Source organism: Anomaloglossus baeobatrachus, chromosome 1 (assembly GCF_048569485.1).
Source record: "Anomaloglossus baeobatrachus isolate aAnoBae1 chromosome 1, aAnoBae1.hap1, whole genome shotgun sequence".
Classification (NCBI taxonomy): domain Eukaryota; kingdom Metazoa; phylum Chordata; class Amphibia; order Anura; family Aromobatidae; genus Anomaloglossus; species Anomaloglossus baeobatrachus.
Window position 1 is genome coordinate 855,542,451 of NC_134353.1, and position 22,475 is coordinate 855,564,925.

The 22,475-nt window shown below is 46.5% G+C and overlaps 1 protein-coding gene across 1 annotated transcript; it reads left to right on the forward strand.

The window, feature by feature from the left end:
* The first annotated feature begins 1,172 nt into the window (after positions 1-1,172).
* On the forward strand, positions 1,173-16,903 carry LOC142255584 (proteinase-activated receptor 1-like). Its single transcript, XM_075327075.1, has 5 exons — positions 1,173-1,254; positions 1,423-1,437; positions 7,878-7,892; positions 14,465-14,500; positions 15,777-16,903. The coding sequence occupies exons 1-5, from the start codon at positions 1,173-1,175 to the stop codon at positions 16,901-16,903; spliced, it is 1,275 nt and encodes a 424-aa protein (XP_075183190.1).
* Positions 16,904-22,475: the final 5,572 nt, after the last annotated feature.

Consider the following 22,475-nt stretch of genomic DNA (forward strand, 5'->3'; position numbering starts at 1 on the left):
TCATCACTACCTACCCTCTTTAATTCTTTTAAGGCTTTCTATAGCGAAGCCCATGTAATTTTTTTTTTCTTTTTGGGCAAAAATCTCCTGCATACAGTCCTGGATGGAGGATGCTGAGCCTTGTAGTTCTGCAGCTGCTGTCTGCTCTCCTGCATACACTAGTTCTGCAGCTGTCTGCTCTCCTGCATACAATGAACATTTTGAAGAAGGAAATGACATCAGACCTTTTTTTTTTTTTTTTCATCAACAATCTGTAATGGCATTGTGCACTGATTAAAAACGCAGTGAGCAAAAACGCAGCAAAAAACGCACCAAATCACGGTAAAAACGCATGCGTTTTTGTCGTGTTTTTTAGCCGCTGGTGCGTTTTTTGAGACAAAAACGCACATAAAAACGCAGCATGAAAAAAACGCTTAGTGCGCACATAGAAATATGCACCCAGAACTGTCCGTGGTCCTGGGTGCATATTGCACCTGACAGGTTCCCTTTAATGTTTCAGCTACCAAGACATTGTGGACAGTTGTAGCTTCCAACTTTGTGGGAACAGTTTGGGGAAAGCCCTTTTCTATTTCATCATCAATTCAATATGCCCCAGTTCACAAACCAAAGTCCATAAAGTCATGGCTGGGTGAGTTTGGGGTAAAAGAACTTAACCAGTTACGCACAGCCCTGACATCAACCTCATTGAACACCTTTGGAATGAACTAGAACAGAGACTGTAAGGTTATGTGTGCACGTTGCGTAATTTCATGCGTTTACACTGCATATTGCACTGCAACGTAAACGCATGCATTTTGCATCCCCGCACAATCTATGAAGATTGTGCATAATCCATCCGCACATTGCAGTTGAGAGTGCAGCGATTTGCATGCTGAAATTTTGATCCAAATCGCTGCCCTCAAAAAAAGCAACATGTCACTTATTTTGTGCACTTTGGATGCTGCTCCCACTCTGTCTATGGGAGAGGCAGCATCCCAAGCGCATGAAATCGCGCATCTATTCTGCTGATACACTGCATCCATTATGCAGTGTTTCTGCAGCAATTTGAAGTGCACATGCACTGCTAAATCGCTGCAGATTTTTCCGCATGGACACTATTGCAATGTGTGCACATAGACTTAGACAAGTCCTCTTCCGTGTGAATGACCTCCTAAAATGCTCTTTTTGAAAGAATGAGCAAAAAGTCTCACATTCAACTCCCACATCTTGTAGAAAGTCTTCCCAGAATAGTGGATGTTGTTATAGCTGCAATTGGTAGACCAACTCAGGATTACTGTCTATAGGTGTAGAAAGGATGTTATAAAAGCTCCTGTAGGTGTAATGTAAAGGTATCCAATAGTTTGTTTCTTTTGTATAGATATTTACAATGTAGAGTAAGTTGTTATACATATCATTTGTTAATCACTTCCTTTATCTTTTCAGGAAACTACATTATAGGTAAGTGAAAATGAAATAAATTCTACCTAAATATCTATACAGCTGCTCCACCAGCACAGTTTCTTATGTGGACATGTAATTAACAGTGATATGTCGTGCTATTGCACATCTACATATTGGAAACCTACTCCCATGTCGGAATTCTTCATAAGGCTGCAAAAATACTCTGTAACATGAACACCCTTAAAAAGGACACGTCATCACTCTTTACAAGTACATTTTAGTGAATACTTGCATTCTATAAATCCATTAATTGGGTATTTTCAAGTAGTCTCATAAGCAGCTCAGAGCTATGCAGTCTCTTTACTTCCTGGTGTCTAGCAGAGTGGGCTCTCCTTCTTGAGCAACAGTTCTTTTGACTAGCAGAGCTACACAGAAGGTATGCAGCTCAGTGAAAAACATGCCTTAGAAAACTGCTCAAAAAGCCGCCATAGTAAGGGCTGATTCTCCAAGATTTATAACAGCAGGTTGTCAGGGGCTGAGAGGGAGTGTAAGTGAGATAAGCAGCTAACTGCTGTATTGAAATCAATGTGTTTAGGAGAGGTGGCTGAGATGTTAGAAGTTACCATCTCTGCGGGAATGTAACTGCTGAGTAGTGATGAGAGAACTCGCATATATCCGGGATCGATGGGAGTAACCGGGCTAATCGGTTCCGGCCTAGAATTGATCCCAGATATTTGGCCGGATGCCGGTCTTGATATAAGTCTGGCGCTTAAATATGGGGATGAAAGAGAATAGAGGATTATAGCAACTGCGCTATAATTACCGAGTCTCAGCAGCGGCTGTAACTGATTTTGGCTGCAAACTCTTCTTCTAGGACTCTCATTTACCTTCATGCATATTCAATACTTTCCACACCCACCAACAGTCCTGGCGTCTGTGATTGATTGCAGTCAGACGTGCCCCCAGAATGTGTGACAGCATCTGACTGCTTGCAATCACAGACCATGTCTGTGGGTCACTATCTAGGTATAAAAATAAATAAATACAGAAATTGCATTACGATCCCCTCATATTATGATACCCTGCACAGATAAAGCAAATGGCTACAGGCTGCAGCCCCCAGCCATGCGCTTATCGTGACTGCTTTTTATTATTATTTAAATAAATAATTTTAAAAAATGTTGTGCGGTTCACCCAATTTTGATATACAGCCATGATAAAACCAACAGCTGGGAGCTGCTATTCTCAGGCTAGTGAGACTCATGCTCATTGGGCCCCCCAGCCTAAAAATAGTAGCTTACAGCTGCCCAGGATTGTCGCATCCATTAGATGTGACAATCCCGGAACTTTACCCAGCTTTTCTCGATTGCCCTGGTGGGGTGTCAATGGGGGTAATAAGGGGTTAATAACAGCTCACAGCCCCCCATTACTAATACTGTAAGTAAAAATAAATAAACACAAACATTAAAAAAATCCTTTATGTTAAATAAAATACAAAAGACGCTTGTTCACCAATTTATTAACCCTAAAAACACTTAGGTCCAATGTAATTCACATGAGATCCCACGATAATTCCAGCTCTGCTACATCTGAAGTGACATGCAGAGAATGTCTGACTCTCAGTGATGTCATGCAGGCTATTTGCGGTCCAGCTGGAGGTTCCCACAATTTTCCATCTGTGATCGCAGGTAACCTCATCTGAGGTCACTCAGTTTAATGAGGTCATCCCAGATGACATTACCTGCGATCACAGGTGGAAGACCATGGGAACCTCCAGCTGTGACTGCATATAACCTGAGTGACATCACCACTCATTGCGTGGCTCAGTCTCTGCCTGAAGCTCACAAAGGGCGGTCATTGTTCTATTGTCACGCGCTGTGCCTTCAGATGTAGCAGAACTTGAATCGTCATGGGACCTTGTGTGGATTATGTTGGACCTGGATGCTTTTGGGGTTAATAAATTGGTGAAAGGGTTTTTCTGTATTTTATTTCAAATAAAGGAATTTTTCGGTGTTTGTGTATATTTCTTTTAACTTACAAATTAGTAATGGGGGGATCTCATAGATGCCTCACATTACTAATCTAGGGCTCAGTGGCAGCTGTGAGCTGTCATTAACCCCTTATATTACCCCGATTGCCACCATACCATGACAATCGGGATGAGTCGGGTAAAATGCTGGGATTGTTGCATCTAATGTATGCAACAATTCTTGGTGCCTTCAGGCTGCTATTTTTAGGAAAGAAGTGGCCCAATGACCATGGGTCTCCACAGCCTGAGAATACCAGCCCCAAATGGTTGGCTTTATCATGGCTTGGTGTCAAAATTGGGTGTTACCGCATGCAGCTTTTTAAAATTATTTGAAATGAAAAAGCCGCATTGAGTCCCTCTTATTTTGATACACAGCCAAGATAAGCACACGGCTGGGGGCTGCAGCCTGTGCTTTATCTGTGCTGGGTATCACAATATGGGGGGACTCTATGCCAATTTTTTAATTTATTTATTTTTACACCAGTATAGAGACACAGACAGTGTGTGTGTGTGCAAGTAGTCACACACACTGTCACACAGGGTTGAGGCGCAGTCTGACTGCAACCAATCAGAGACGCTGAGACTGCCAGTGAGCAGGTGAAGCAGTCAATATGTATGAAGGTTAGTCATCGGCCCCAGAAGTAGTGTTACAACCGCGTGGGAGATTCAGTATGTATAATGCTCCAGCTCTAATTCCCTTAGCCCTTTCTACCACCATCTTAAAGTGCAATATTTCTGTTCCCAGAGACTTATAGGGGGATCAGCATTTGGGCCGATATTCTGGATTAATTCTGGTCCCAAATCAGGTTTTTTTTTAAAAATCTTGTTGGACTTGCTGATCTTGAATATTTGCGGGTTCGCCCATCTCTAGCTACCAGTCATTTTTTGTCTGCTCCCTTCTTTAAAATATATTTGCTGCAGGTGTTACATATTTAATATTTATTTGTATAAATTTTTTTGAATTAAACAATTTGAGCTTTTTTGCACTTGCACTTTTTTGCGGTATTGCACCCAATATTTGTCCTTGTTATAACACACTGCTTTGCCATTTTTTGCTGCTAGTACTAGCACTTTTCAGAATAAATACCCGGTACTTGTTATTTATTATTATTAGCAGCTGTGTGTACACACATATACAAGAAAACCTGATTATATATACAGTATTTGTCCATTAGCATATTTTGTCCTGCCCCACCTTTACTGCATTTTACTGTTAAATCCACACCTTTTCTAACTATAATGTATTTTAGTTATTGCTAGTAAAATTGTTTTTAATCTCCATACTGTTTGAATTTGGTTTTCTACCCATCTTTGCACATCTTTAACACATAAAAATCTACTCATTTCAGTGTAACATGTTTTTTTTCCGTCACGTGTCACACAGATGTTACATGGACGGCACATGTAGCAGAGACACGTACACATGGATGACCACACAGAGGGTCAAAAATTTGAAAATGTGACATTTTTTTTTCAGGGTTTGCAAAGAAAAATGGCAGAGGTAAGTAATGTGAAAATAGTGCATTGATTTAGATTCTGGATGTATTCCCATGTACATTATGCCTTCTGTAAATGTTGTTATGCTGTTATATCCAAGACATGCCCACGGTGAGTTTTTGGTGAGTCTTACGCTACTCCATTGAGCATTGGTGTTCTCAGGCACAATTTGAGTATTGAGTATAATGGAAGTCAATGGGAAACTCGAGCATTTTCACACTCCGACGCTCGATGGAGTAAGGAGCAGTGGCGGTGCGTTCGTTCATCACTAGCTGCAGCATTTCTGCACCCATTATGTAAATTAGGTAACTTGAGTTTACATCATTGTGTGTTTTTATTGCGTTTTCTAGTACATTTTCTTACATTTTTATTGTGTTTTTGAATCTTTTTAGTATGTCATGTTATAAATAAAGCTTCTTTGTTTTGATATTTCCTGATTCACTTTTGACACAACTTAATTTTGTTATGTGCGAATTACATGTGTGTTTAGTGCATTTCCACAGTGGAGACGCACTAAAAATGCATATGCTGTTTTTTTCTTGTGAATTTTCCGCATCTAGTGCAATTATATGTCGAAAATCCACACACAGAACTCAGTATACCTACAAGAGAAAATAATATGTTGCAGATTTCTGCTGCAGGTCACTGTACACAGTGCACAATGGGTAGATTTCTATAAATCCCATCCACTTTGCTGAAATTGTCACATGCTGTGTCTTCTGCGTAGCCAAAATATGCAGCATTAAAATCTCATCATATGAGACTAGCTTTGGTTGTCTCCTCTCCAGAACATTGGCGGTATCTTACAGATCATGGATACACAGAAATCCTAAAAATGGGACTCTGGATCGGGGAACAAAGCTTTGAACTAGTCTTAAATGAAGAGGTGTGAATGCTTTTTCAGTTCAGCAAAATAAATGGTGGTGGTCGGACAGCCCACGGACGGTCTGTAGTTAACCAAGGGCGAGTGTGATGCCCTGGACTAGCCAGGTAGTCACAGATAGCGCCCCACACAACACCAGTCCCACATTAGGTAACATCAGCCAAACACATACACCCTAGTCACCTCCCTCAGAGCTTATGGACACACCATGGGGGTGGAGCCAGGCAGTTGGCATGCCCACTGAGGAGTTCAGAGGGCCTGAGGCAGGAAACACAGTTAATTCTAAGTGGAGTTCAGTCAGTCAAGTTGAGTCAGGAGTGAAGTGCAACAGGCCTGTGGTGACAGGTCTGCAGCGGAAACTGACAGGTGCCAGAGTCGTAGCCCTGGTACCTTGGCTAGGAGGCACACGGTGGCCTAGCCTGCAGGAGCCGGGAAGACTGCCAGGTGGAACCGTGGTGGACCGGGACAGGGTAGTGGCCTGCCGTTACCGACCCGGGGAACCGACTGGAAACCGGAGCACACAGGGGGGTACTCAGACCCTGAAACGAGGTCCAGAAGCCACTGGACCGAGTTAATTCACTGATTGAGGTCTGGACTATAGATCCTTTCCCACCCAAGTCCCGACTGAAGGCAACAGCCCACAGAGGGGGATAGAAAGCCACCGCACAGACAGAGAGATCCCACGGGCCAGCATCTGCGGGCAAACGGACTTTCCCGACACACATACAGCCGGGGAGCGGACTCCCGTTGCTGAAGCGAAGGCAGTCTACATACACACTACACGGTGCAGGAGAAAGGCAAAGACCACCAAACCGGGTGGGGGACCAGACGCAGCCGGCTGTGGGCACCGACCACCATCAACTTTGTTTACCAGAGACTTGTGTGTGTCAATCACAGTGAGTACCACAGTGCCATCCAGCCGCGCACCGCCCTGCACCGCCCAGCTCCCCCCAACGGGTCCAGGGCCATCATCCCTGCCCACGGAGGGGTTAACATCTTGCTGCATAACCATCTCCCCCGGGTGCCCCGTAACTGCAGCGATGGTGTCTACACCTTCACCACATCCCGTGGGTGGCGTCACGAACTCAAACACGGCTTCGGCCGTACACCTACCTACCACCCCACTACGTACGTAGCGCCAGCATCCTTTCAGAGCCAAGTGACCCCGGGTCCGGAGGCGCTCGAGCCACCCACCAACGAGCCCGGATCCGAGTGGCTCGGCTGCGGCCGAGCGCGGGGCGGTTAAGGTAGATGTCCTCTTACCTATTTGCCTAAATTGCACAACAAAATATTGTCCAACTACAGTAACATCTACTAAAAACCCTCAATGGACAGGAGACAGATGTATCATAGGGATAAGAAATATTTCTTTTAATATTGTTTTTAAAATGTAATTTCAAGAGTTGGAGGTAATCAGTGTCAAACTAGGGTGGCAGGGGCCCATCTGTGTCCTTGACACTGGGGCCCACTGATCAACTACATGCCAATATTACATTCACAAATTTACCTGTGCTTCTATATAATAATATACTGGGTAGTTTATAAACTGAATGATAAGATGCTTCCTTTGTTGGTACCAAGTAAAACAAGTGTATTGTGCCAACTACTGATCATGTTTGGGGGGTGAGATACTACTGCAAAGGGACCCACCAGAGGATTCTCCAGTTCTCCTGTGGGCCAATCCAAGCTTGGTGCTAATCGATTCACAGGACGGGATCTGTGAGAACTGCCTCCTACTTCCTGACATTGATGGCTCTTCTTTAAAATAGTCGGCCTGGTATAATACCATCAATGTGGTTTGATGCATATGTCATGTTACGCCAGGCCAGCCAATTATAAGAATGTGGATGCCGGGAGGCAGAAGTAATTTCTTCAGTTCCTGTCCAGCTGCCACAAATTACTGACCAGGCTGCCGGACCAGGATCTAACCATTAATTTGCACAAACTCTAATAATTTCCCATTGATTTCCACTGGTGGGAGGAGGATAAATTTCCCTTTAGAGGAGCCAATAATGAAGCAAATGAATACTGATCAATATCCTGTGCTACATTTCACTTTTATTTGTTTGTTTTATCCCTTTTTTTCAGTGAATGAGCTGTTGGGTAAGTATTAAGGAAACCATAACCCTCCAGGTACTAATGCTAATTATCTCCCTATATATTTTCTTTATTATTTCCAAAATCTGTATTCCTAGTTGAGCTCTGTGACTTTTCATAATTTCCGTATGTATAATTGATAGTAAAGCCTAGCCAGCCAATCTTCATATAGCCAAAGTATAAAAGCCAATAGTACAGCAAAAGGAATAACAAACTAAGGTTTCATGAACCACCTGTGTACTGAAATAGAGCTAAACTCTGCTTTATCTGCATTTATCTCTGGATTTATATGTCGCGGGCGGGGAGGAGGGTGTTAGCACACCGCGCTCACCCCTTCTGCTCGGGTCCGGCAGCTGCTCCTGGTGGCTCGAGCCATAGGCCGGATCCCGGGGTTTCTCGAGCGACACTCCTCGCCCGTGAGTGAAAGGGGGGTGTTTGTTGGGTGTGGGGATTGTTATAGTTCGTGACGCCACCCACGGTTGTGGTGATTGCACCACCGCTGCTCAGTGTGGGGGTCCCGGGGATGGTGATGCGGAGCAGCCAGGTGTTGTGTTGCCCCTCCGTGGGTAGGGGTTGGTGATCCCGGGGCCCAGTGAAAAGATGTAAAGTGTAGGGCCTGGAGGGCGCAGGGACGCGGGGGCAGCGCTGTGCCTTGCGGCACTGTGGTACTCACTCAGCCTGAGACTTGGACACAGTTTGTACGGTAAACCAAACGGCTGGTAGGACGGTCCCACAGACGGCTGCACCTGCACTCCCGGTAGGTGACGGTGATGTCTCTCTTCCTTGCACCTGTGTTGACTGATGGTAGCGGTGGATTCCCTCCGGTTACCCGCTCCCCGACTGCAATCTGGGCCGGAGGAGCTCTACACTTTGCCCGCAGGCGCTGGCCCTGGGGAAACTGGTGCCCTGGCGGTGGCGGTGTCTCCCCTGTAATGGTCGGGCTGTTGCCGTCAATCGGGACTTGGTTGCTGGGGGATCTACGTCCCCTTCACTGACGGATTCGGCAAATTTGGCGACTCCTAGCCTTGCCGGGGTCCGAGAGGCCCCTGCCCTGGTGCTCACTGTCCTTCGGAACACTGCTCCATACCACCGGGCACACAGCCAACGGGGTCCTTCCAGGAACTTCCAAACGGTCCCCCTCCGAACAGTCACCGCCGTCGCTGACCTTGCTGTTCTAGCCCTACACAAAGCTGGGCTCTCAGGCTTTGCACACTCTCTGCTCTGTCACCACTTCTTGCTTTCCTCCTTTACTCCTTTCCTTTCCTCCACTTTCACTTCTTGGTTGTTTACTCTAGCCCCTGCCTGGGCTACTCCTCACTCCTTCCACTTCCTCCTCCCTGACCTTTTCTGCCTGACACTTCCTGCCTCCAGAGCTGTGAGCTCCTTGGTGGGCGGAGCCAACCGCCTGGCCCACCCCCTGGTGTGCATCAACAGACTCCTGGAGGAAGGCAACAAGGATTTCTGGTTAGCAGATGTGCCTACCTGGAGTGTGGGGTGTGGTGGTGTTGTGACCTGTGTCCCCTGGCTTGCCCAGGGCGACAGATTCCCCCTTAGCAAAATGCAGACCGTCCGCGGGCTGCCGTCCTACACCGGTTTTATTTTTCTGTAAAAAGGGGATAACAGGGTTAAACAAACAATAAATGACATTTTTAATAACTTCTTCCCAAGACGGGAGGCACATTTACTTTTAACGTTGCAACGGTATACGGTCACGGTTTCCGCTCTCTCCCACCCAAGTAACCTGGCCCTGATGCTGCCCCTAAAACCCAGGCAGCACCCCTTAACCCACAGTCCAGCACACGGTACCCGAGCGGGATCTGTCCTTCCCTCCAGAGGGTAGCCACCGGTTCCTTTGGTGGCTGGGCCCTGGCCTGCTCTGCTCAGGGCCCTCCCTCCAACCTGCCTCTCCGGAGGCGGCATTGCGGAAACGGTAACGGTACCCAACATATTTACAAGCCACTAACGTTTGTGGTTGCCCTGCAGAGTTCACGGGCTTGTCCATGGCTAGTTCCCATGCATTAACTTTTAACGGTCCCCACGGGGACAACGGTGCCGGCTCCAGCCGGTTGCAAATCAACAAACAAATCAGGTTACTTCTTCGGTGTGATCATTTTCATTATTGGCAAAACTTTCAACCACTTTTCAAACTGACAACAAACTTCTGGTGGTCCCAACGGGGACGGTGCTGCGGGCATCTGCTGCCCTACTGGGTGTCTTCGCCCTCCCCACCCGGTTCGGGGTGGAAAGACACGGGCACCAGCCCCTCCAGTGCGTAGCAAGCACGGCGTGGAAGAGCCGCCCGATACCCGTTGCCTCCGGTTCGGGGAACATACGTGGCCTCCATGCCAGGCAGGGCAACGACCCCCTCCTCTTCTTCTGACACAGGCTCGGTGTCAGGCCCGGAGTCGCTATCTTCTGCCCCCGCCGCAGCCACAGAGGGGTGTACATCCGACGGGCCAGGTGCGGTGCAGCGCGCGAGCGAGCAAGACGGAGGTAACACAGGAGCCAGGGGCAGACCGGGTCCCTCAGCCGCAGCGACCGGTCCCTCGGGGACACAGGGGCGTGGGTCATTTTCCAGCTCCTCCATCACGGCCTCCACTCCATACACTCGCGCCACAGCAACCAGGGCCTCCACCTCCGCGGCCCACTGCTCCATCAGCCCGCCGATCTGACTCCGGTAGCGACGGCAGATCCCCGCCGCCCGGGCCCTCAGCCATGCCGCTGTTCCGGACACCGGCTCGGTAGTCTCTGCAGGACTAGGTGGAGCGGACATTTTCCATCAGGGTCGATGGACCGGGGGGGTCCCAGTGTGTTTGTTGCGACGCCACACTTACATGCGTCCAGCCGCCATCGCGTCCCCCTTAGCTCTTTCCGGCCCCTCCTCTCTCGGGGCGGGGTTTTGGCCTTCGCGCCTCTACTGCTCGAGAAGACGCTCGAGCGGGAACTTTTCGCGCCAAAGATGGCGGCTTCTGAAATTTTTCTGCCGGATACCTCCGGCGGTAACAAGGCGCACCTCTACCAGACGGCAGAGCGGTAAGATCCTGTTCGTGACGCCAAGTTGTCGCGGGCGGGGAGGAGGGTGTCAGCACACCGCGCTCACCCCTTCTGCTCGGGTCCGGCAGCTGCTCCTGGTGGCTCGAGCCGTAGGCCGGATCCCGGGGTTTCTCGAGCGACACTCCTCGCCCGTGAGTGAAAGGGGGGTGTTTGTTGGGTGTATGGATTGTTATAGTTCGTGACGCCACCCACGGTTGTGGTGATTGCACCACCGCTGCTCAGTGTGGGGGTCCCGGGGATGGTGATGCGGAGCAGCCAGGTGTTGTGTTGCCCCTCCGTGGGTAGGGGTTGGTGATCCCGGGGCCCAGTGAAGAGATGTAAAGTGTAGGGCCTGGAGGGCGCAGGGACGCGGGGGCAGCGCTGTGCCTTGCGGCACTGTGGTACTCACTCAGCCTGAGACTTGGACACAGTTTGTACGGTAAACCAAACGGCTGGTAGGACGGTCCCACAGACGGCTGCACCTGCACTCCCGGTAGGTGACGGTGATGTCTCTCTTCCATGCACCTGTGTTGACTGATGGTAGCGGTGGATTCCCTCCGGTTACCCGCTCCCCGACTGCAATCTGGGCCGGAGGAGCTCTACACTTTGCCCGCAGGCGCTGGCCCTGGGGAAACTGGTGCCCTGGCGGTGGTGGTGTCTCCCCTGTAATGGTCGGGCTGTTGCCGTCAATCGGGACTTGGTTGCTGGGGGATCTACGTCCCCTTCACTGACGGATTCGGCAAATTTGGCGACTCCTAGCCTTGCCGGGGTCCGAGAGGCCCCTGCCCTGGTGCTGACTGTCCTTCGGAACACTGCTCCAGACCACCGGGCACACAGCCAACGGGGTCCTTCCAGGAACTTCCAAACGGTCCCCCTCCGAACAGTCACCGCCGTCGCTGACCTTGCTGTTCTAGCCCTACACAAAGCTGGGCTCTCAGGCTTTGCACACTCTCTGCTCTGTCACCACTTCTTGCTTTCCTCCTTTACTCCTTTCCTTTCCTCCACTTTCACTTCTTGGTTGTTTACTCTAGCCCCTGCCTGGGCTACTCCTCACTCCTTCCACTTCCTCCTCCCTGAGCTTTTCTGCCTGACACTTCCTGCCTCCAGAGCTGTGAGCTCCTTGGTGGGCGGAGCCAACCGCCTGGCCCACCCCCTGGTGTGCATCAACAGACTCCTGGAGGAAGGCAACAAGGATTTCTGGTTAGCAGATGTGCCTACCTGGAGTGTGGGGTGTGGTGGTGTTGTGACCTGTGTCCCCTGGCTTGCCCAGGGCGACACATATACTCTACTATTTCTGTTTGATGCAGTATTTTGCATCCTAGAAACAAATATGGGTCACTCCAGTAGCACGTTTATCATTTCTTAGTGCAAGCTTAGACTGTCTGGTCTAAGTTCACACCTCCTATTAGTTGGCTTCATTTGTACCAAAAATATGCACCACAATTTTGACAGATTTTTAGGTGCAATGTATCACAAGAGAGACCATGCTCTTGTCCTCTTTTTAGCATGGCCACACCCCCTTGTCAGATAAGGCACAGAAGGTGATGAAAACACAATAAATATGCTGCAAGCCATAACAGAAAGTCTTTTGGTTCAAATTCTGGCATATTTAGTTCAATACATCTCCATCAATGGGGCAGATTTATCAGTACCATCTAATTTATAGATTCTTAGACAATGCAAACTTAGAATAAAAGGCTTAAAATGCACTAAATTCATCATAGTGGCTCATGCTCTTTGATGACTGCCTAATTTTAAGACTTTCTAATCTAGATGTACATCACCTAATTGTTATGCCTCAAATCTGGTGCTTGATCTGGTGACCTCTGATGGTGTGGTTGGTTTCCCTCTCTGTTGGACCACAGCCTGTTTTGGTTTGGTCCAAATGTTAATAGTTCTCTTCTCTTTACTTTGCCTTTCTGTTTTATTTCTATCCAGATGTGTTCACTTACTCATTTTGTTTGCCTTATCACACCTTGGGAGAGGCTATTTTTACTTGCCATGCTCATGCCTTCAGTGCTGACTATATTCCAAGGTTGATGGATGTTTGCAGTCTCAGCTCTTCAGTTCAGGATAATCTTGCTGAGTAATCACTTTTACTTTTCTTTGCAGTCTGTTTCATTTTCCATTTTTCTCCCATTCTGTTTCATTTAGGATTTGGAGGGTTTCCACTTATCCCATAAGTCTTTTGGGTTTCTTTCCATTTCCTCCGTCTTCCCTATACAACTCTGTAAACATGACTTTAGCCCTGTGTCTCATGCTCTGCCTGTGTGTACTTCTTTATGTTTATTAGTGTTTTGTATTACACCTGGTTTATAATTTAGCGGTTAAGAACACGAGGTCAGCCAACATTGAGTGGGGGAGCAAATGTGTAACTTTAGGGTGGCAACTTCGGAGATCGGGCAAGGACCAAACAGAGTCAGGTTGAGGGTATTCCTAGCCTGTATAGGGACCTGTGGGTAACATCTCCCCTGGTTTGTTCACACTTGTTGGCTTTCTTTGTTCCAGAAACGTGTGCCAAAATTAAGGTGCATTGTCTGCATCAGCCGTTAAATGGGCTTTACATGCTGTGATCTCGCTAGCGAGATTGCAAGCTATCATACCCGCCCCCGTCAGTTGTGCGACACGGGCAAATCGCTGCCTGTGCCGCACAACTTTGCTTACACCCGTCACACTGACTTACCTGCCCTGCGACGACGCTCTTGCCGGCGATCCGCCTCCTTTCTAAGGGGGCGGTACGCGCGGTGTCACAGCGACGTCAGACAGCAGCCGTCCAATAGAAGCGGAGGGGCAGAGATGAGCGGGACGTAACATCCCGCCCACCTCCTTCATTCCTCATTGCAGGTGGAGGTAGGTAAGGAGATGTTCGTCACTCCTGCCGTGTCACACATAGTGATGTGTGCTGCCGCAGGAACGCTGAACAACATCGGTAATGAGCAGCAAATGATTTTTGGTTTCAGGACGACCTCTCCGCGGCAAACGATTTTGACCGCTTTTGCGATCGTTTAAGGTCGCTCATAAGTGTCACACACTGCGATATCGTTAATGACGCCGGATGTGCGTCACAAACACAGTGACACCGACGATAATTCATTAACGATATCGTAGCGTGTAAAGTTCACTATAGACTATGCTGCCTTTAAGAGAGGCTACAATCTTTTGGACAAAAAAGTGTCTAAAACACATTACAAAAATAGAGGACATCGTAAAAGACATATTTTTGCTGCAAATTCCGGTAGAAATTGGTGCATTTAGGTTGATGAATATGCCCGATGTCAACCAGTATTTCTGAAACTGTGAGATGTAGTGGGGGAATTTGACAGAAGTGATCATATATTGCACAGGACTCTCTCTGATAATACAAATCTCCAGTTTGCCAAGATATTGTAATAAACCCAAGTTATATTGGTAAAATGTAATACTTGGGAATAACTGAAAAGCAAATTTAGCATTTTTTTTATACATTTTGGGTTCAGCTATGGCCATTAATAAATTAATACATGAATGAAATCTAACAATGTTTAATAGATCATCTTTTCTTTCAGGTTATGCTAGAAGACTGGGGATATCAATAACAATAGGTAAGAAACAATCTACTGTATATCTATGTATTGATTGTTTTGTGTCTGACATGTCTTCATATACAAAACTTCTTGCACATCTGGCGTCGTTAGCGACGTCGCAGCATGTAACAGGTGTGAGCGACCTTAAACGATCGCAAAAGAGGCAAAAATCGTTGTCTCTTCAGTAGCAAGGTTGTTTGTCGTACCTGCGGCTGGCCACAATGAGGAAGGAAGGAGGTGGGCGGCATGTTCCGGCCGCTCATCTCCGCCCCTCCGCTTCTATTGGACGGCTGCCGTGTGACGTCGCTGTGACGCCGCACGTACCGCCCCCTTAGAAAGGAGGCGGTTCGCCGGCCAGAGCGACATCACAGGGAAGGTAAGTCCGTGTGACGGGTGTAAGCGATGTTGTGCTCCACGGGCAGCGATTTGCCCGTGACGCACAACCATCGGTGGCGGGTACGCTCGCTAGAGATATCGGTACTGATATCGCAGCGTGTAAAGTACCCTTAAGGCCCGTTTCACACGTCAGTGAAAAACACTGACGTTCTTCACTAACGTGTAAAACACGCACATGTCCCTCCGTGTTCCGTGATTCATGGCACACGTGGGTTGTCCATGTGCAATCCGTGATCCCGTGATTGCATATGGACATTACTCATCTGCCTTCACTGCTGCTCTCCATGGTGCTGAAGTCTCTGGCTCTGCAGCGTCCGCCCACAGCTCTCAGCACCTACTTCCTGGTCGGCAGTTCCTGCTTTCATGAATATTCATGAGCCAGGCAGGAGCTGCCGAGAGTAGAGGCTGCACAGCGAATCGCAGGCAAGGTAAGTTGAAAATTTTGAATATTTAATATGTCCGTGATTTTCTTGTATGTGTGTCACTGATCACACACGGATCACACCATAGTGTGGTCCGTGGGTCATCAGTGATGCCAGACAAAAACTGACATGTCTCCGTGCAGAATCACGGCCAAGGGTGCACGTTGCACGGAGACACGGTCAGTGAAAAATCACTGATGTGTGAGCAGACCCATTGATTATAATGGGTCTGCGTATGTCAGTGATTCTGGTACGTTTTAAAAAAAGCACAAACTTACCAGAATCACTGACGTGTGAAAGGGGCCTAAGTCTGTGAGGGCAGGGTCCTCTCACCGCTGTTCTAGTATGTCAATGTTAATTTGTGCATTCTGCTTTGTATATATACCTATTTTTACATGTACCGCACCATGGAATCAATGGTGCTGTATAAATAATACTTTGTTGTTTCACCAGTGTGATTGTTGTAATTTATTTAGATGGAAAAACCTCAACTGAATTAGAAAATAGCAACGAAACCTACGACAACTTTGCAAAACATCCACCGACAAATTCATGCATGGAAGACCCACAATACGGAGGATTTTCTTTGGATATATTCATGTCTAAAGGCAATGAAATCTCAACTAAAGTCAAATATTATCTTTCCAGCCGCTGGTTGACCCTATTTGTACCACTGATATATATTTTTGTGTTTCTTTTCGCCTTACCATTAAATATAAAAGCCATCATCATATTTCTGGTAAAGACAAAAGTCCAAAAACCAGCGGTGGTGTACATGTTGAACCTTGCGCTGGCTGATGTGTTCTTTGTCTGTGTGCTGCCTTTTAACATCATTTACAGATTTTCTGGGAATAACTGGCTCATCGGGGAAGGAATGTGTCGCTTTACCATTGCGGCATTTTACTGTAACATGTACTGCTCCATCCTCATCATGACAGGTATGAGCGTGGACAGATACCTGGCCGTGGTTTATCCTTTGCAGTCCCTCTATTGGCGTAGAGTGAGCAGGTCTTGGTTGGTCTGTTTCGTCATTTGGTTAATTTCCTTGTGTAGCACCATTCCCCTTCTCGTATATAGTCAAACTCTGTACTTATCCTCACAGGACAAAACAACCTGTCATGATGTTCAGGGTGAAGCAGCAGTGAATAATTTCTATCGGTATTATTTTGCTACTTTTTGTATACTTTTCTTTTTCTTGCCTTTTCTGGTTATTGCCTTCTGCTATACTGTAACCATAAGAAAGCTGAGATCCTCAAAAATGGGTAATTCTGAGAAAAAGAGACAAGTCGTGATCTTGGTCATCATTGTGATTTCTGCATTTATGTTGTGCTTCGGGCCGACCAATATTGTCTTCTTCATTCAAAATCTCACTATTAGTCCTGATACTGGCGATCACCTGTATTTTACCTATATCCTATGTACCTGTGTGTGCAGTATCAGTTGCTGTCTTGATCCTTTTTTATATTACTTTGCATCAACAAAAAATTGTATCAACCTGTACAGGCGGCTGTGCTGTAAGAAAGAAGCTGAAGAAATAACACAAAGTAACTCCACACCTATAACTTCTCAGGTTGAGTTTAGGCACGTTGGAAAAAGTAATTAAAAAAATGGAAACAATGTAGTGTACCAAATGTTAGAAGCCTGTGTTATTTACAGTATATAGTTATTACATTTTACTGTAATCTTGTCTGTGATGATCATGAGACTGCTGAAAAAGCTCCTGCAGAGAATAGGAACTGTCTACTTTAAGGCCTAGATGTCAGAATAATTTTTCTTTATATAGTGATATGGATAAATAAAAAGTGTTTGAAAAAATAAATTACATTTAAAACCTGATTTACACAATAGGTCATTTTATATTTGATGATACATTTTCTTTAACTCTTCACAATCAATCTTCCCTTGTCCCACAAAACTCTTCATTTCAAACTGAAAAGGCCTCTTACAAGTGCACCTCAATAAATTAGAATATCATCAAAAGTTAATTTATTTCAGTAATTCAATACCAAAAGGGAAACACATCTATATATATATATATATATATATATATATATATAAAATTGCCTTATTCTCTCTGTCTGTCTGTCTGTCTGTCATGCTCCAAAATGCCGTCATTACAGTGACAACCGTCGCATTGGCTGCTCAGCCCGGCCCCACCCCCCGCACGCATTGGCCGCTCGGCTCGGCCACGACCCCCGCACACTCTTTGCCTGCTCGGCCACGCCCCCCCACTTTGCCTGCTCGGCCACGCCCCCAAACACTTTGCCCGCTCGACCACGCTTCCCGCGCACTTTGCCCGCTCGGCCACGCCCCGCACACTTTGCCCGTTCGGTCACGCTTCCCGCACACTTTGCCCGTTCGGCCACGCCCCCCGCACACTTTGCCCGTTCGGCCATGCCCCCTGCACACCGTGCCTGCTCGGCCACGTCCCCCGCACACTGTGCCCGCTCGGCCACGCCCCCCGCACACTGTGCCCACTCGGCCATGCCTCCCGCACACTGTGCCCGCTTGGCCACGCCCCCCCAGGACTACTCCACCTATTAGACACCTCTCCCCCAGGACTACTCCACCTATCAGTCAATAGAATAGACCTGGCTCACTGCGAGGAGGGTGCTCTGGAATAATAAGTCCAGCAATACAAAAAGATATATCCGGCACAGCACAATGTAATAGAAGGATCTTTGATTTGGCTTGAAAACAGAGTTTTTATTGTGTATATACAAAAAATAGTCCGTCCAACGTTTCGATCCAACTGGATCTTTTACAGGGACACTAGGACTATACGCATAAAGGGACTGTCAAATTACATCAGTGTGGATAAAGGGCAAAACGGATCATCCAAACAAATGTAAAGACTGCGCAAGCGGACTTATGGGTGGTCCTGTGTATATGGTGCTATGAGGGGTACCCGTCAATGACGTGCCGTTATGGGGTGTACAACAGGGGAAATATCCACAACAGTAACACTGACTAGTGATGGTAAATGAACATCGGATTGAAGGTCCGATCACGTGGGAGAGAGGTAACGTCAAGAAAATGTTCCAGGTTGTCCGTTTGACTTAGAGGATATGTATAGGGCACGACGTAAGTCTCAGAGCGTTACTGATCAATGTGTATCACTAAATGTGACCTGGTCTGTGCGTGTGAGTGTACCAATGAGAATAGGTGGTGATACGTGGTGATAGACTTCACCTGACGTATCCTACCAAGTCTGGGGAATTCCAGGCAAGGAAATGCAAAAGTTCTTCCAGTAAAGAGGGAATCACTGAATATGAGCTGGTTTGCACATATGAATGTACCAGAGAGCATCAGAAGTAATGCGTAGTAAGACTTCAGGTGAGGTATCCTGCTTAGTATGAGGAAATCCAATAGGCGCAGGAATGCTTCCAGTGAAGAGGAAATGGCAACACTGCCAATTGAAATGGAGTAAAGGAAGCCTGCGTTGGTGTATGAGTGGGTTCCCTGTGGTGGCGTCATTCCTGCGCCTATTGGATTTCCTCATACTAAGCAGGATGTAAAAGATCCAGTTGGATCGAAACGTTGGACGGACTATGTTTTGTATATACACAATAAAAACTCTGTTTTCAAGCCAAATCAAAGATCCTTCTATTACATTGTGGTGTGCCGGATATATCTTTTTGTATTACTCCACCTATTAGACACCTCCCCCAGGACTACTCCACCTATTAGACACCTCACCTCCAGGACTACTCCTTCTATTTTACTCCTCTCCCCCCAGGACTACTCCTCCTATTATACTCCTCTCTCCCCAGGACTACTCCCTCTATTATCCTCCTCTCCCCCCAGGACTACTCCTCCTATTATACTCCTCTCTCCCCAGTACTACTACACCTATTATACTCCTCTCTCCCCAGTACTACTCCTCCAAGACACACACTGCACAAAACATACCTCCCCCCAAAACACACACAAACACACTCACACAAACCGCGCAACACACACAGCACCACACACACACAACGCTGCAGACACACAGCGCTCCACAAACAACGCAACACACAACACAACAAACAACACCGCTCTCACACACCCCCACACCCAGACAACACCCAGAACATTTACAGCGCCCTACACAAACACCTGGCAACTACACACATCAACATCTATAACAAAATTCATACATTAACTACACAATAAATTCTAGAATACCCGATGCGTTAGAATCGGGCCACTTTCTAGTATATTATATAGAGTCATTACACCCAGAGGGATCTATTTCAAGTGTTTATTTCTGTTAATGTTGATGATTATGGCTTACAGCCAATGAAAACCCAAAAGTCATTATCTCAGAAAATTAGAATAATTACCACAAAACACCTGCAAAGGCGTTTAAAAAAACTGGTCCCTTAGTCTGGTTCGGTAGGCTACACAATCATGTGAAAGACTGCTGCCTTGCCAGATGTCCAGAAGGCAGTCATAGACACACTCCACAAGGAGGGTAAGCCACAAAAGGTCATTCTTAAAGAAGCTGGCTGATCACAGAGTGCTGTATCCAAGCATATTAATGGAAAGTGGAGTGGAAGGAAAAAGTGTGGTAGAAAAAGGTGCACAAGCAACCGGGATAACTGCAGCCTTGATAGGATTGTTAGGAAAAGGCCATTCAAAATTTTGGGGGAGATTCACAAGGAGTGGACTGCTGCTGGAGTCAGTGCTTCAAGAGCCACCACACACAGACATATCCAGGACATGGGCTACAACTGTCACATTCCTTGTGTCAAGCCACTCATGACCAATAGACAATGCCAGAAGTGTGTTACCTGGGCCAAGGAGAAAAAGAACTGGACTGTTGCTCAGTGGTCCAAGGTGTTGTTTTCAGATGAAAGAAAACTGAGTGCATTTACTGTACACACTTTTCAGTAGGCGCCAACATTTTTGAGTTTAAAATATTTTTTTTCAGTTGGTCTTATATAATATTCTAATTTTCTGAGATAATGACTTTTGGATTTTCATTGTCTGTAAGCCATAATCATCAACATTAGCAGAAATAAACACGTGAAATAGATCACGCTGTGTGTAATGACTCTATATAATATATGTGTTTCATTTTTGTATTGAATTACTGAAATAAATTAACTTTTTGATGATATTCTAATTTATTAAGATGCACTTGTATATGATCATATTGGGTCAGAGAAGAGACACTCTCTATTGTTCCTCTCTGTTGAAGCTCATCAAGTCCTGAACAGCGTCCCACCTATGACAACAGTGTGTTTAGATGGGGCAACCTCCTGAATGGGTCAATTGCTACAAGTAAAAGCCATTGTGGTAATGTGCTAATTAGTGTTACCCAGTGGTCACTATAAAATGCTGTGAATTGGTTAAAATCAGGGAACTGGAGAGAAAGGTTAGCTTTTTTGGAGTGGGCTTTATCATGCATTGTGATTGAGCATGAGCCTCTTCCATTTGTACCTTCCCATTCCTTAGAATCATAGAATGGTAGAGTTGGAAGGGACCTTTAGGGCCATTGAGTCCAACCCCCCGCGAGTGCAAAGTCTCCCAAATCATCCCAGTTACATGTCTATCCAGCTTCCGCTTGAAGATTTCTATTGATGGAGAGCTCACTACCTCCCGTGGTCGCCTGTTCCATTCTCTGACTGTCCTCACTGTCAGAAAATTTTTCCTAATGTCTAATTTGAATCTCCTTCCTTTTAGTTATATCCTATTGCTTCTTGTACTTCCTTATGCTATTGAGAATAAGGTAAGTCCTTCTGCACTGTGACTTCCTTTCAGATATTTATAGACCGCTAATAAGTCTCCTCTCCTCTTTTCCAAACTAAACATTCATAGTTCTTTTAGCTAGTCTTTATATGACATGGTTTACAGACCTTCTACCATCTGGGTTGCTCTTCTCTGGAGTTGCTCCAATATATCAGTCTTTCTTGAATTGGGGTACACAGTATTGCAGGTGGGGTCTGACAAGGGCAGAGTATAGGGGAATAATTACCGCTCTTGATCAAGATTCAATGCATACATCAAATAATTTTATTGGCCTTTTTAGCTGCAGCCCCACACTGTTGGCTCATATTGAATCTGGGATCTACTATTATGCCCAAGTCCTTTTCCCCAGTGCTATCCCATAGTTCTATTCCTCCCATACTATATATACTACATTTCTTTAACCCAGATGTAGGACTTTGAATTTGTCCCTATTAAACCATTGTGTTTGACTCAGCCCATTGTTCGAGTGTGTCAAGATCCTTCTGAATATGCCCTCTTTCCTCTCTAGTGTTGGCTACTCCTCCTCCATGGTTGAACTTGATGAATATTTGTCTTTTTTCAAAGAATGTTCACCAAATTTTTTATGTTGAACAGGCCCCCTTCACACATCCGTGAAAATCACACACGTTTTTCCACGGACGTGTCAAAGGTGCGTATTGCCCTCCGTGTGCCGTGTTTATGGCACACGTGTGTTCTCCATGTGTTATCCGTGATGTGAGAACACTGAGAACGGGAACTTTCTACTCACCTGTCCCTGGCGTTGCTGTCCGTGGTGCTGATCTACAATCCCCGCCACTGCTGACTCCCCGCTGCTGCTGCTTCCAGCCCACAGTGGAGTGAATATGCAGTGAGCATAATGAGCGGGGGTCGGAAGCAAGTGACAGCAGTGGCAGAGACAGCAGTGCTGGGGAAGGTGAGTATAGAAATTCTTTTTTTTTAACAGACACGTGTGTTTTCTCCGGTGCGTGTCACACGGTGTCATTTGTGCGGTCCATGTGCGGTCTGTGTGACACCTGTGATGCCGGAGAAAAATGGACATGTCCACGTGTGGAGCACATGGGCACACGTATGCTCTACACGGTCCAAGGCAAAACACACACGTGTGCGCAGACCCATTGATTTGAATAAGTCTATGTGTGCCCGTGTCTCTGGCACGTGAGGAAACGGACCAAACAAGTACCGGAGACACAGACGTGTGAAGGGGGCCTAATACTGTGTTCCCTTAAAACAAAAAAGTGTCATATTATTTTTGGCTCCAAAAGATGCGCTAGGGCTTATTTTTGGGGATGTCTTATATTTTGTATTGTTGTCATAATCCAGCCCACCCCTCTGCTAGCATCAGTGATTGGAGCTTGTGTTAATTAAATAATTAATATTAACCCCCTTTCCCTGCCCAGCCCTGTGCGCGGCATCAGTGATTCACTCAGATTGTGATA

Coding starts and splice junctions, on each gene's coding strand:
- LOC142255584 (XM_075327075.1), top strand. CDS start 1,173: ATGAGCAAAAAGTCTCACATTCAACTCCCACATCTTGTAGAAAGTCTT. Junction 14,501..15,776: donor GGGGATATCAATAACAATAG/GTAAGAAACAAT, acceptor TAATTTATTTAG/ATGGAAAAACCTCAACTGAA.